Source organism: Anguilla rostrata, chromosome 18 (genome assembly GCF_018555375.3).
Source record: "Anguilla rostrata isolate EN2019 chromosome 18, ASM1855537v3, whole genome shotgun sequence".
In the NCBI taxonomy this organism is placed as follows: Eukaryota; Metazoa; Chordata; class Actinopteri; order Anguilliformes; family Anguillidae; genus Anguilla; species Anguilla rostrata.
In genome coordinates, this window is record NC_057950.1 from 19286246 (window position 1) to 19299967 (window position 13722).

At 47.0% G+C, this 13722-nt stretch overlaps 2 protein-coding genes across 2 annotated transcripts in view; both read right to left on the reverse strand.

Moving 5' to 3' along the window:
* Nucleotides 1-570, reverse strand: part of LOC135245085 (inactive phospholipase D5-like) — a 32313-nt gene extending 31743 nt beyond the window's left edge. The window contains exon 1 of the mRNA XM_064317900.1: nt 151-570. Within this exon, the coding sequence (XP_064173970.1) occupies nt 151-330 (180 nt within the window). The 5' untranslated portion in view covers nt 331-570. The remainder of the gene's footprint in view (nt 1-150) is intronic.
* A 2787-nt stretch (nt 571-3357) lies between these two features.
* The window catches only part of LOC135245241 (centrosomal protein of 170 kDa-like), a 36317-nt gene continuing 25952 nt past the window's right edge, over nt 3358-13722 (reverse strand). Inside the window, exons 14-20 of the mRNA XM_064318158.1 lie at nt 12823-13069; nt 12459-12639; nt 12071-12238; nt 10948-11036; nt 8528-8621; nt 7336-7387; nt 3358-6774 (exon numbers count right to left, since the gene is read on the reverse strand). Of these exons, the coding sequence (XP_064174228.1) occupies nt 6551-6774; nt 7336-7387; nt 8528-8621; nt 10948-11036; nt 12071-12238; nt 12459-12639; nt 12823-13069 (1055 nt within the window). The 3' untranslated portion in view covers nt 3358-6550. The remainder of the gene's footprint in view (nt 6775-7335; nt 7388-8527; nt 8622-10947; nt 11037-12070; nt 12239-12458; nt 12640-12822; nt 13070-13722) is intronic.

Consider the following 13722-nt stretch of genomic DNA (forward strand, 5'->3'; position numbering starts at 1 on the left):
GTAAAGACAGGACAGAGACCAGCTAAGCTCCAGCTTAAGACAGTTTAAGAAAATACCAGGTGAAGACAGGATGTAAGCTGCCGGTAAAGGCAGTGTAAGAGCCTAACCTCACAGCTGAGAGAGCGGAGGCGCTGGAGAGGGTGTGCTTACGCGCTCGAGCCTGCGGTCCTTCCTGCGGAGCCAGACGCCGGCGGCGTATCCCTGCTGCTGCACCCCGCTGTACGCGAAGCTGCCCGCGCGGCTCAGCGGGACGGGGGGGCCCTCCAGACTGCTCCTCTGCTGGCGCTGCTCCAGCCCCCCCGCCGGCGGCTGACCGTGCCGCGTGCTCATCGTCTCACTGGCGGAGCCGAGCCCCCCACGTCCTGCCAGGGGGTATCCCACTCGCGCGCGCGCTCTACAGGACCCCGCGCTGGAGCTGCTGCAGGGCCATGGCTTCTGCTCTGTGCCCCACCCTCCCGAAAACAGCGCCTGCCAGGAACACCAGTGGAGTCAGCCTCTCAGTAACAGCAGCAATGAACAGGCCGGCTGATTGTGCTCCCTTTCTCTCCCTGTCCCTCCGTCTCTCTCTCTCTCTCCCCTCACTCTCTCACACACTCTGCTCTACCGGGGACTCTCCCTGTTAGTGGGAGGGTCTCTGTTGCTGTGGGGACGTGCTGCAGTACAGCAGTCGCAGGCAGCATATAAACAGAGAGCACAGGGCCACAGAGAGAGAGTCCCACACCAAAGGGGCAGAGAGAGAGAACTTCACACCAAAGGGGCAGAGAGAGAGAACCCCACACATGTGCTCCCTGTCTCTGCTGCTTACAGCTGCTGTACTGCAGCAGGTCCCCACAGCAACAGAGAAGATAGAGCCATGTATGTGTGAGAGAGACAGAGGGACATGGAAGGGGTGCTGCTCTTATTGTGCTGCTCTCTTGTTGCACTGTTCTCCTGCAGGAGGCTCAGCAGTTACACACTGCAGCCAGCGCCTCAGAGGCTCAGAAGAAAGATCAGAGACCAGGGACCCAGGGGGACATGGGTATTAATGATCCCCTCCATCACCATCACAACCAGGTTACTGTTTAAGCACAGGATGGAAACTGGCACAGAGCACCTTTATAGCTGACATCACCGAAACACAGCAGGACCTGCAAAATCATAGCAAAAATGAGTCTTTAAAAGTAGTCACTTAAGCATAATCCCCAAGCTGAATGAGAAATAACAGAAAGATAAAGTGTGTACAGAATAAACATGCTGGTCACACTGCATGAGCAGATAGTGACAGTAACGCCTTTGGAGAGCTTCCTTAAAACAGGTACACACCGGGCAATATGGCTGGACTCACTATGTCCTTCAACCAGCAAGTTACACGCATGTGTGCACGTGAGTGTGTGCATGCAAGTGTGTGTGTGTGTGTGTGTGTACCGCTTCCCTATAAAAGGCTCTCTGCCCTCATTGTAAATAACTTCTTCACTCCACCTGCCCAGTTAAATAACCCAATAACATTTAAATTGATACAATTAATACAAAAGAGAAATAATTCAATAATGTTAAATGCTAATAATAGCATCACAGTGCTTTCATGGAGGATTCGGTGGAATCAGTTGCATTGTTCAGAATCTGCAGTGGGCGAAAGCTTCAGAGCTCTTTGATGACTGCCACTAAGACTTTCTCACCCAGAGGAACAGAATCCATGAACTTCACTTGCACTGAAGAGATCCTATGTCCTCACTGGCTTCCTCTCTGGTGAAGCAGAAAGGAAGGAGGCTATTATTAAATACATCATCCATTTCCCAACCCATTATCTATTCTGATCAGACCGAAATTCCGCTCTCTCCTAACTGACTAACATTTATTATGCATTAGATACAGAAGAGACACATTACATCTCTTTATTTTAATGGACCTGCAGTCCCAAAATAAACATCATATTTGATACAGGTGTACGTCATTACACTCACGTCTATGAACCTAAACAACTGGAAATGTAGTAACATCTGGGCCTGAAAAATATAAAACATGGCAATTTACTCTAATTTCTAAATTGAAGCCAATTCAAATCTAATTCGCAGTACTGGCATTTATGCCAGATGTAAGAGTTCTCTTGCCTCGCGCAAGGCAGTCTTACCTGCAGATATAAATCCAGAACACCGGCGAGCAAATCTCCACTTCGTATAAATATGAAGAATAAAGCCTCTAACTGAGATCCACTTTTTCATGCTCTTTAGTCGCTTTCACTGTCACAGTGTAAAACCTTTATCTGTTGCAGGTGCAACAGAGTTTCAATTTGCGGTGTGCAAATATATAGTGTAAATATATTAAATTAAATATATTGAAAAGTCAATTTTTCAATAAATTTAGCATCTCTGCTTTATCCCCAGTTTACTGTGAAGCAAATGTGGATTCATACTTTATTAACATTACACGGCTTTCATTACACCTCTAATGCTGCATGTGCAGCTGGGTACAGTAAGACTGACAGACTCCACGAGAAGCTGCCGGCCGTGGGATTCATTACATGTGGGAGACGCGGCATGTTTGTCAGGCAGTAACGTTCACTTTAATTTACATTTAACTGAACAGAGAGAAGAAGGGCACTGGAACATGTGGCAGAGGGAGAGAGGGATGCAGGGGGGGGGGGAGGACAGAGATACAAAGACCAGAGAGAATGAGAGAAAGAATTGGACTGGAGACAGGAACAGGAAGGGAGGGACTAGCCCAAAGCCCAAAATTTGGCGGGGCTGGATTAGAAACATGAAAATATGACAGGAGAAATAGAAAAGGCCATTGTACAGAACTACAGAACACAAAAAACATCGGTTCTGCTTTCTGCTATAGGGCTGCCAACTGTATTATGGTATTTTACTGCTATATTAATGAAAGCAGGTTAAATGAATCGGTTCCATATTGTGTTTCAATAATATTTAGCACCTATTTTATTTAAGCCAGAGTTTACATTTGCTTTATTTGCCTCATAAGTGATGAATAACAACTGCCTGTCAACTCATCCAAGCTTCGGAAGATTAAGGAGATGCATAACTTAGCAAATAAATCAGGGACAAACAAAATAAAATTTCCAAGCAGAAGCGATAACAGTTTAGCACAAATGAAAATATATGTGGGAAATTTATATTCCAACTAAACTACATGACATGCCGTAAATGAGCTATGCAACTTTTGTTTGGCAAAATTCAAGATGAACGCCTTTGTTTAGTCCCTGAAATGTTTCAGACTTTCTAGGTCAAACAGGAAAACAAAAAATATTTAAGCCTAGTCTTCTATGTTTCTATAGATGATTTTAATATTTTTATAACCATGAAATTAAAGCCAATTTTCCACAGAGCAGGCACCATTTTATAAAGAGAAAAACAAGCTGAATCCAGAATCCATGTTCTGTTTTATTGAAAGTAGAAGATGCAATTAACAAAATGCAAATACATAAAAAAACAAAATAACATTAAAACATGGGAAAAATAAATAAACTTCATAAAAAAAATAAAACAAAAGTCAAAAACACTGATAAATTTGTAAACACTTTCAGAGACAAGCAAACAAAAGTGTACCGATCACTTGTTCCATTTCTAAAAAATGTACTTTAATGCAGATTGTACAGAAGTCTGAAAATTCCCAATTAAGTTGCATTCTTAATTGTGAAACGGTACAAGGAGCCACAACCGCAGAAGGAGGTGCGACAGCCTGGGTTTAGCTGTTCAGTCTGACGTGTGAACGTTTCCCCAGGAATGAGAAGGCAGACTGCAAATCAGCAGCTTCAAATGTGCAAAATAAAATCATGTTCTAATCAAGCATTTATTCACCCTATGATTTGTTTCCTTTTCCGTTTTAATACTGGGCACTTAGTGATGTCACACACTTGTATACCGAACATAACAGACAAAGGAGCATATTTCCTGGTACCAAATTTCAGTATTGCTTAAGTCAAGGGAAACCATAAGACTACCATTAATGCATCTTTCTTTCTATGGTACAGACTGTTAGATGAAAAGGCAGGGGACATGTTGTGTGAAGAGTTAAAGGTAAACGCAGTACAGAAAAGCAGGAAAGAAACACATCTACAGATATGAGGAAGACATAGGAAGATACCTACAGACCTGAGAGCTGCTCTAGAAACATACCTACAGACCTGAGAGCTGCTCTAGAAACAGGCCTACAGACCTGAGAGCTGCTCTAGAAACAGGCCTACAGACCTGAGAGCTGCTCTAGGAACAGGCCTACAGACCTGAGAGCTGCTCTAGAAACATACCTACAGACCTGAGAGCCGCTCTAGAAACATACCTACAGACCTGAGAGCCGCTCTAGAAACATGCCTACAGACCTGAGAGCCGCCCTAGAAACATGCCTACAGACCTGAGAGCCGCTCTAGAAACAGGCCTACAGACCTGAGAGTTGCTCTAGGAACACGCCTACAGACCTGAGAGCCGCTCTAGAAACATACCTACAGACCTGAGAGCCGCTCTTGAAACACGCAGAGCCACTACTCTGTGAAATTTTAAGAGCATTAACAACAAAAGAAGATAAAACACTTCCTACAGCTCAACACATACTTCCTACACATGTATTTGGGCACAGGTAGCATATTCCATAGAATGGGTCCAGTCAGTTACTAAGTGTTGAAATGTTAAGTATGCTGTACACTGAATGAGTTTCTCAGTCTTTTTGTAAAAGGTTTCTAGCCCAGGTACTATAGAGCAAGCTGAGCCTAGGTCTGGTACATTTAACCAGGAAATGGCCACCCTGCATACTGCACATGATATCACTGAAATTCACACTGGTACAAGTGCAACGTATATAAATGTGTATAAACACATGTACACACAAACACATATATGTATGTCTCCTGATTTTGGACTGAAAAACTGTTTTTATACTCATAAAAATATCCATTATTATGACAGAAAAGGAAATTACCTGAACAAACCAGGTTAAAAATAAACTGCTGAAAAAGTTATTTCATACTTATAGTATGCCATATTTCTTTAAACAGGTAGGCCCTTCTTTTTGGTAATGCATACCCGAAAGTGGTTAACAAACTCATCAGTTCACATTACAAGTCAAGGAATTCATTTTTTTTAAGACTTTTTTGTTGCTTTAGTATCAGTCCAGAAAGATGGATCATGAACAGGCTAAATGTTGTCAATGTCACAACAGCATAATGCACTTGTTATTGAAAACAGAATGTGCGCTTGACTAGCAGAAAAACAACAGTATCTGTGTTTTTTGAAACACATAGGACCTGGGCGGATGGGTGGCTCATCCTGATAAGGCACTGTTCTAGTGCATGGACGGGCCCCATGGTGTGGTATAGAACATGGACGGTGCCAGTGTTGACTGGGTGACAGCCCTGCAGGGAAATGCATTGTTGCATTATTGGATATTATTGGCTCAAGCACACCCGGGGATGAGAGGGTTTAGGTCAGCTGGGATGACAGCATTTCGTTGTGAAGCAGCGACCCCTGCTGGTCAGTAATGCACCTGCAAATCCGCCTGTTAAGCCGCACGTGAAGCGTCTTCCTCACACTCACGTCCGTGAGCGCAACCTGCAAACTGCGTTGTGATAGGAAGTGGTGGCGTGACCTCACGCTTCTGAGGAGAGCACAAGCTGGTTTGCACAGGGCATTCCAAAGTGGGGAAAAAGGGGGGGGACAACAAAAAAATATATATATTACACAGGGAAAATCCACAGGCTGTAACATGGTTGGCAACTAAAGAGTAATGAACAGTTAGCGCTGAAGACAGTGCTCAAAAGAAAAGAGCCCTGCAAATCCTTTCTGAGTGAGTGTTTCGGATCCCTGTTGTCTGAAAGGTGGAGTCTTCCTCCACAGAAAACAGAAGCATATCCACAGCGTCCCCTTGGAGTCGAGGCTGGCGTGCAGATGAGCAGTGGCGAATGTCCCTGGACTGAACAAGTCTTCGCAAAATATTTGGCATTCACGAGGAGTGGTGAGCTACGTCCAAAGGAGACAGGATGTGCTGTCACTCGGAATCCATAAAACAAACCCGCGCATACCAGCCTGCACCCGAAAAAAAGAGCAGAACCGATCCGGAGGTACTGACGTCAGCCTTTTACAGAAGCGCCACCTGGTGGTCTGTCTGAAGAGCCCCACACAGACGGTCCGCAGTGAGAGAGTCCCTGACAGCGCAGGGTGTCAGAGCAGACCTCCGCCCCCTCACAAGAACCTGCCCATAGATATGCTGCTGAGCTGAACAGCTCTGTCTGTTACCCTGGAGGGAAATGGGGAACCTACACTCAGCTGGAAAATGCCAATCAGCTGAACATGGCAACCCTGGCTTGGTAGGGATGATAGGCTGGGGCTAGGATGGAGGTGGAGCTATGTGTCTCAGGGGGCTACATCATAGGGGGAAGATAAGAATACAAGCATATACCTGTGCTGTACATGTATATTCTCAGAGGTTTCAGGGTTGCTAATGCTAGTTAAAAGGTTGCTTCAGGGTTGCCGGACATGATACTTTTCAGGGTAACCAGGCCTGAGTTTCAAGGTTGCCAGATATGTTGATTTTCAGGGTTTCCAGACGTTGCGAGGTGGCTTGACTCTCACTTGCAAGAGGCAGAGCTCTCCTCTCCGCTCGGGTGAAGACGGCCCAGCCTGAGACAGGGGTCCCGTTCCGTCTCCCCGGCGGGGGTGGAGGTCAGGGGGGCCTGTGCCGTGCCATTCCTCGAGAGGGGCCCCTGGGGGCCGGTGCTGGTGCTGTGTTTGGGCAGGGTGGGGCTCGTCAGGGCCTCCAGAGTGCCGTCCGGATCCACCATGACGTTGATTACTGGGGAAAAAGCAGAGAAGATGAGGAAATGCACTGATGCAGACAAGCAAATAGGAAGTCCAGACCAAATCTTAAATACTACTGCAGTGGCCACTGCATCAGCACTGTATTATTCCCTCTTACTTTGCTCCCATAGTAAAAACACTGCTTAACCCAAGGGCCAAATGTACTAACACCTGCCCAAGGTAAATGAAAGAATGGACAAATAGCATCAGGATGCCTGCTTCTCCTGGACAACCTGTAGTACAGTGCACCATTTCAGAGGATTCACAGAACTAGCATAGCAGTAGCATTTCTAGAACATCAGGATTCTTTCTGGACAGCCTGTCTATAAAAAGAATACAATGAAAACCTGATCAGCCTGGAGACTGAAGAAGCAGAGCTGTACAGTCACAACAAAAGCTCAGTCCTCCAACATCTCTCTCAGTCTAGCCCCACACCCAGGGTGTGTGTGTATGTGTCTACAGATGTGTGTATGTGTGTGTGTGTTTATCCTTTTGAAGACTTCACAGACTTCACAGCCCCGCCCCCTGCTGTGACACAGGCACTTGAGTCTCTTACCCTGAAGCTGCTTCTCCACCCTCTTCAGCTCCAGCAGAATGGAGGAGATCTCCTGCAGGGTGTGGTTACAGGGACACAACACCAGTAGAGGTTAGAGGGGGACAGGGATGTCAGCACCCATCCTCCCAGGACTCCACCCACCAGACTCCATCCTCACAGATTTCGGTTAGAGTGTGGGGAAGGGGAAACTGATGAGGGGCCAACCGCTGTTGACTCTGCCTCCCTGGACTCCACCCCCCTCCCTCACCCCCATGGATATTTAGAAGACAGGGGATTACTATCCAATTGGAAGCCATTTCCATCGACTCCACCCCCGCTGGTTTGGTCTTGTTTGGAACGTACGAACATGCAATTGGTCAGCGCTACATGTATATCAGAGACAGATTTTACATAATGAGACAGACATACAGACCTGATGGATAAGAGGCCATGAATCATGACCATTCTGCAGCCAATTATCTCAGCCAATCATATCTATGCAGATCAATGACATCATTGAACTAGGAGAATGTGAGCTACAGCGATGTTTAACTTTCTAGTGACAAAACATGCAACCTCTCACAACAGCTGGCCTTTTATCCAAGACAACAGGATTTTTTTACAGTCATGGCTGGACTTTGGCAGTTATTGTTGGTGTTAAATAAAATTCTATTTTTTTAATCATGGGGCCATGTGTTTACTTGGTGAGTCTGCAGTGTACTTTCAGAAGTGTGGGCTGAATGCCTGATGATAATAAAAGGTTTATGAGGCCTACAGACCAAATTTACACCCTCTGGAAGAAGGCAATTTCAGTGTTTCAATCTGCACCTGGTACTCAAACCCAAGGTTGATAACCATAGCAGTGGGCTAATTATCTTTGTGTGTATGTGCGCGCGCGCGCGTGTGTGTGTGGCCTGTGTTTTTGCACACTGTGACTCATTTCATCACATTTGGGCTAATGTGGAACTCCCTCCAATCAGAGGAGCCCTCCCAATCAGATCTGAACTCAATGTGGGGTCACCTCAGGACTGTGGCTGAAGGATACCTACAGCACACTGCCATTTAAAACACAGACTCCCAGAACTCCACTGTAATCAGAAGGTTTTTAAAAAATGAAAAACAAATTTTTTAAATGAACTTATCTAAATACTGGTGTACTGGTATGTGGCCAACGGCAGCACTCTGAATCGAAACACTGGAAAATATCCCTCACCTTGTTGGATGTTTTGAGAAGAGGCATGTCACTCTCGGACTGGAGCTTGCTTTCGATTTCATCCCAGTTCCGGTCTTTGTCCTTAAACAATATCCTAGAGGAGCAGCAAAAGAATAAAAGGAAATGGGTCAGCTTGACATTTCTCCTTGGACGCCTGTAAGGTCAGCCGAGTGAACGATCAATCAGGCTCTGGGGGGGGGGGGGCACTGTGGAGCAACACACCTGCACCATTTTGCCAGGAACAGAAACATACCTGCACCATTGAGCCAGGAACAGAAACACACCTGCACCATTGGGCCAGGAACAGAAACACACCTGCACCATTGAGCCAGGAACAGAAACACACCTGCACCATTGAGCCAGGAACAGAAACACACCTGCACCATTGGGCCAGGAACAGAAACACACCTGCACCATTGGGCCAGGAACAGAAACACACCTGCACCATTGGGCCAGGAACAGAGACACACCTGCACCATTGGGCCAGGAACAGAGACACACCTGCACCATTGGGCCAGGAACAGAAACACACCTGCACCATTGAGCCAGGAACAGAAACACACCTGCACCACTGGCCAGGAAGACACACACTGCACCATGGGCCAGGAACAGAAACACACCTGCACCATTGAGCCAGGAACAGAAACACACCTGCACCATTGAGCCAGGAACAGAGACACACCTGCACCATTGAGCCAGGAACAGAAACACACCTGCACCACTGGGCCAGGAACAGAAACACACCTGCACCATTGGGCCCTTTCCCTGTAGGGCCATTTCCCCCTCATTTCCCTCATTGAGTGCACAGCCCACACACTCCGTCCAAACTCCTGGACTGCGTTTCCGTAATTTCCCCACTTCAGTCAGGCTCTGCAGTGACCATGCTTCATGGTATTTTGCCTCAAAGTTCAAATAATTAGCTAATAAATTTCAGGCTAATAAATACTGATGCATGCCATAATTAAAATGGATGCCTCCCTATGAAGGACCTGTTCAGGTCAGATGGACCAATCTCTGGGACATAAACCTCCACTGCAGGTCTAATCAATCAGTTTATTTGTGCAGGTACAATACCTTACCAAACCCAGCCAGGGGGATCCTGTATAAAAAAAGCACAGGAGGGCGCAGAAAAACAATCTATAATTTTACGGATGACAGCCCAAAACCTAAAGAGCTCTGCTCGACTGGACTATTAAATTCACCGTGCCGGAAAGTGTCCAGAATGCCAGTCATAAACATTTACCCTGGACTGGCTGTTTGACCGACATGCTGTCTGGGACACGACTCAACGCGGGCGGGTGTTGGGGCCGCGGGGGTGAGGAGAGTTCCGCTTTTGTTGACTGTTCACATTCAGAAAAATCTGGCTTCAGAAAATCTTTCCCTTGCAAAAACAGGAAGTTGTTGGAAAATCAGGGTGAGGGAAACAGCGCCCCCTGGAGTGCATGTGTAATTCTGCTGTGATGCCATGAGATGGTATTATGTGCAGTCTAACCATTGTGCCAGGAACATAAATAAAAATCTGGGCCAGTAGCTATTGATTAGTGATGCTCTGTACATCTATAACAGAAGAGCTACGGGAGATGACGCAGGGACAGATATGTCTCCATTTAAGAGGTAATTGGAGAAGGAGTCAAAGTGGAGATGTAAGGAGGATCTGAGGCTGCCGTCTCCTTCAGAACAGACTGAATGTCAGACTCGGCCCAGCCCTGCTACAGGGGGGTCAGACTCTGCCCAGCCCCGCTACAGGGGGTCACTCTCAGATAAGACATTAAAAACCAGCAGCAATGTCACAGTGAGACACTGTGTAGCACACACAATCACTTCACTGTGTTGTCGATTCCCCCTCCCCCACCCACACACACACACACACACACACACACTCAGCTCTACCATTCATTTTCATTCAGAGACCCCACAATGTCCCCTCTCCATAAAGCTCTCTGCTGGATGGGCATTAAATATCACAGGTTTAATAGAAAGAAAACGCCCCGCTGGTGCACTTCTGCTTTAATGCTTCTCGTATATGTTATGTTAGCAGCGCCAGGGAAGTGTGCGTCGTAAAATTCCTGATTCATGGTGCAGAAAATAACTTAAATATTTCTACACAACAAGAACAACACCGCAGACTGGAAGCGATAGAGGATGCTCTTACACAGTAATTTACCTCCTAAATTTACACATCATTACACACTCATGTCTCAGCTTAAAACATGCTGATATTCTGATTGGTAGCTGCAGAATTTTACATGATGGTTTTTACATTAAATATTTCCCTGCCATTTCCAATTGGTCTTATCTTCGTTCAGGCTCTCTGTAAGTAAACACATGCAGCTTCTGGCAGCCAAATTAATTTAGATCCAATTAAAAGTTAAGGTCAGACATGCACAAGTATTCTTCTGTAATTAAAATGGACGCATCACCTTATTTTGCCCGCTGTTTTGTCCATAGATTGGCGGATTTTTACAGAGAGTTGGGAAACTGACGTCAGCAGCAAACTGTCCAACACAGCCTAAAGGAAAAGAGAGAACAAAATCAGTCAGTACACTCATCCCAATAAAAACCACTAACAATCTGCACACTCATCCCCAACCAACATGGCTAGCAATCGACACACTCAGCCCCAACCAAAACTGCTAACAATCAGTACACTCATCCCCAACCAACACCGCTAGCGAACAGTACACGCATCCCCAACCAACACAACTAACAATCAGTACACTCATCCCCAACCAACACCAAAAACACTCAGTACACTCATCCCCAACCAAAAACGCTAACAATCAGCACACTCATCCGCAAATAACGTTATCAATCAGTACACTTTTCCCCAACCAACACCAATAACAGTACACTCATCTCCAACCATCACCACTAGCAATCAGCACACTAGTCCCAAAACATGACCCATAACAACCAAAAATAAATTTCACATTCAGTAATTAGCCTATTCAATTTTTTTTGGCAGTCTGCATATTGTAATGCAGTGAGTGGGAGATAAACAAAATAACAGAAACAGAGATACTCGACAGGGGAAATTGTTCTAGAACATTCCACAGTATTTCGTTATGGCACAGTTGCTTTTCATCTGAGGCAGACTTTCCTGAACCTCAGATGGAGCAGCTTAGCTCTAGTTCTCACACAGCTCAGTGGTCACAGACTGTGAGAATTAGGAAACGTACAGTAAAGGAGGGAGCGCCACCTGCTGGCACAAATCCAAAGTGCTTTCGGTGTTCTGTTCTCCTAAATGAGTAAGATAGACATGGTATCCCGTGAGCTCTGTACAGAGTAGAGAAAAGTAAACTCATTCGAACTGTGAGCGAGGGATGGAACTTTTGTACACACCTGACCTGGGACAAATACGTGTTTGAAATATTTTGACTGTTAATATCAAATGCTGGTGAAATTTGAGGATACTCCAGTTGATCTGAGAAAATTTGGGTTGTTTGGGCTGCAGATGGGGGGGTGGGGGGGAGTGAGCAGATCAGGGTGTTTGCGGTGCGCAGGTGCAGACGGGGGGGTTTCCGCAGCGCCAGGGCGTCCCACCTCCTCCCGGTTCCAGGTTCGGCGGCGCAAGGCGGTCTGGGCTTCGCGGGCGTCGGGGGGCCGGAGGCGGAGCTCAGCCGGCCGGCCGTTGATCTCGGGGGCTTTGGTCAGCACGATGGGCGGGATCTTCCTGAAGTTCAGGCTTTCGTCAAACACGCGGTCCACCAGCTGGGGGGAGGAGCACAGAGCGCGGGTCAGCTGGGGGGGTGCAGGCTTACTGTCCCTCTGAATATAGATGCAAACTGTTGGTGGAATAGGTTTGTAATATGCGCTGTCAGCACCTGGGCTTTACAGAATTCAGTGTCCATTGTTTGAATGTGGTTCAGCAGAGAGGGAAGCAGGTTTGGGGGTGGGGGAGGGGTTGAGAGTGCTCCTGAGAAGGGCTTACCTCTTCGCGGGTGTCGATGGCGGATCCAGGTGTGGTCGCAGCGGTGCTTACTGTGGTGCTGGGCGCGGTGCCGGAGGAGCCGACCGAGTCGATCTCGCCCGCCACGTCGTGGATCTCGCGTGCCAAAATCGCCAGATCCTTCGCCAGGTCCTGACTGATCCTGCGCACACAGGGAAATAACCTATTACACATCAGAGGGGTCCTTACAGGGAAATATTACACATCAAGTGGGGCTTATCAGGGAAAGTTTCAGACTCAGATCCCAGAAACTTCTAGATTGTAGATCTAAGAAAAGATTTGTGTGTGTGTGTGAGAGTGTGTGTGTGTGTGTGTGTGTCTCAGGTGTGTGGGAGGTAATGAGTACCTGGCGATCTCCTCACTGTGGGAGGTCCAATCCCGGATGTACTCCTCCTGGTCCCTCATGCGATGGTGTCGGAGTGCCACGCCCCCAGAGCTGCCGGGCAGGGCAGGGGTGGAGCCTCCCAGACGGGCCCCCCGCAGGGCGCTTCCGGGGCGCAGACGGCCCGGTTTTGGGGCATTGCGATTGGAGCCAAACTCGTCCTCGGACGTGGAGGCGTACTCTGGGGGCAGGCGCCGCCATCGGCCAGGGGCTGAAGAGAGGAGGGAGGAGGGGAGGAGAGAAAAAGAGAGAGGAGAAGAGTGAGAGGAGGAGAGGAGTGGAGGGAGGGAGGAGAGGAGTGAAAGACAGGGAGGAGAAAAGGAGAAAAAGAAAGGAGGAGAGGAGAGGACACCCACAGGTTCAGTGAGATCAGCTGCAGCCGCAGGCTCTGTTCCCTGCCAAAACACCACGCTTTCGCTTCGCAACAGTGATGAGCTCAGCTGCCTTCCAAAAATGGCCTTCCATACGCTGGGATTCAATCACAGATTACAGAGCCATCATACAGAGAAACTGTAAAACAGCCAAGCAAATATTCAATAAGAAAAGACTGACATCTGTGTTAAATTGCATAGTTCTGTTCCAACCAATTCAATCCTGGATTTATTTTCTAAACAACCACTGGAGGGAGACAGGGATCAAATAAAGCCAATCCTTCCACTGCTGGCATCCACAGTATAAAGAGGCCAGATCACCATGTGACACTTATGTACCTGCAGTACACATCTGTACAGAAAGCTGGAATACAGTCATCTTTTCTTTTTTTGCCAACAAATATCCCATTCTGCTTCTCTAAAGTGGCAGACCTTTTAGAGAAACAGACTGTAAAGACATGTTCAGCTGGTTTAACAGTTAAAAAGGACACAC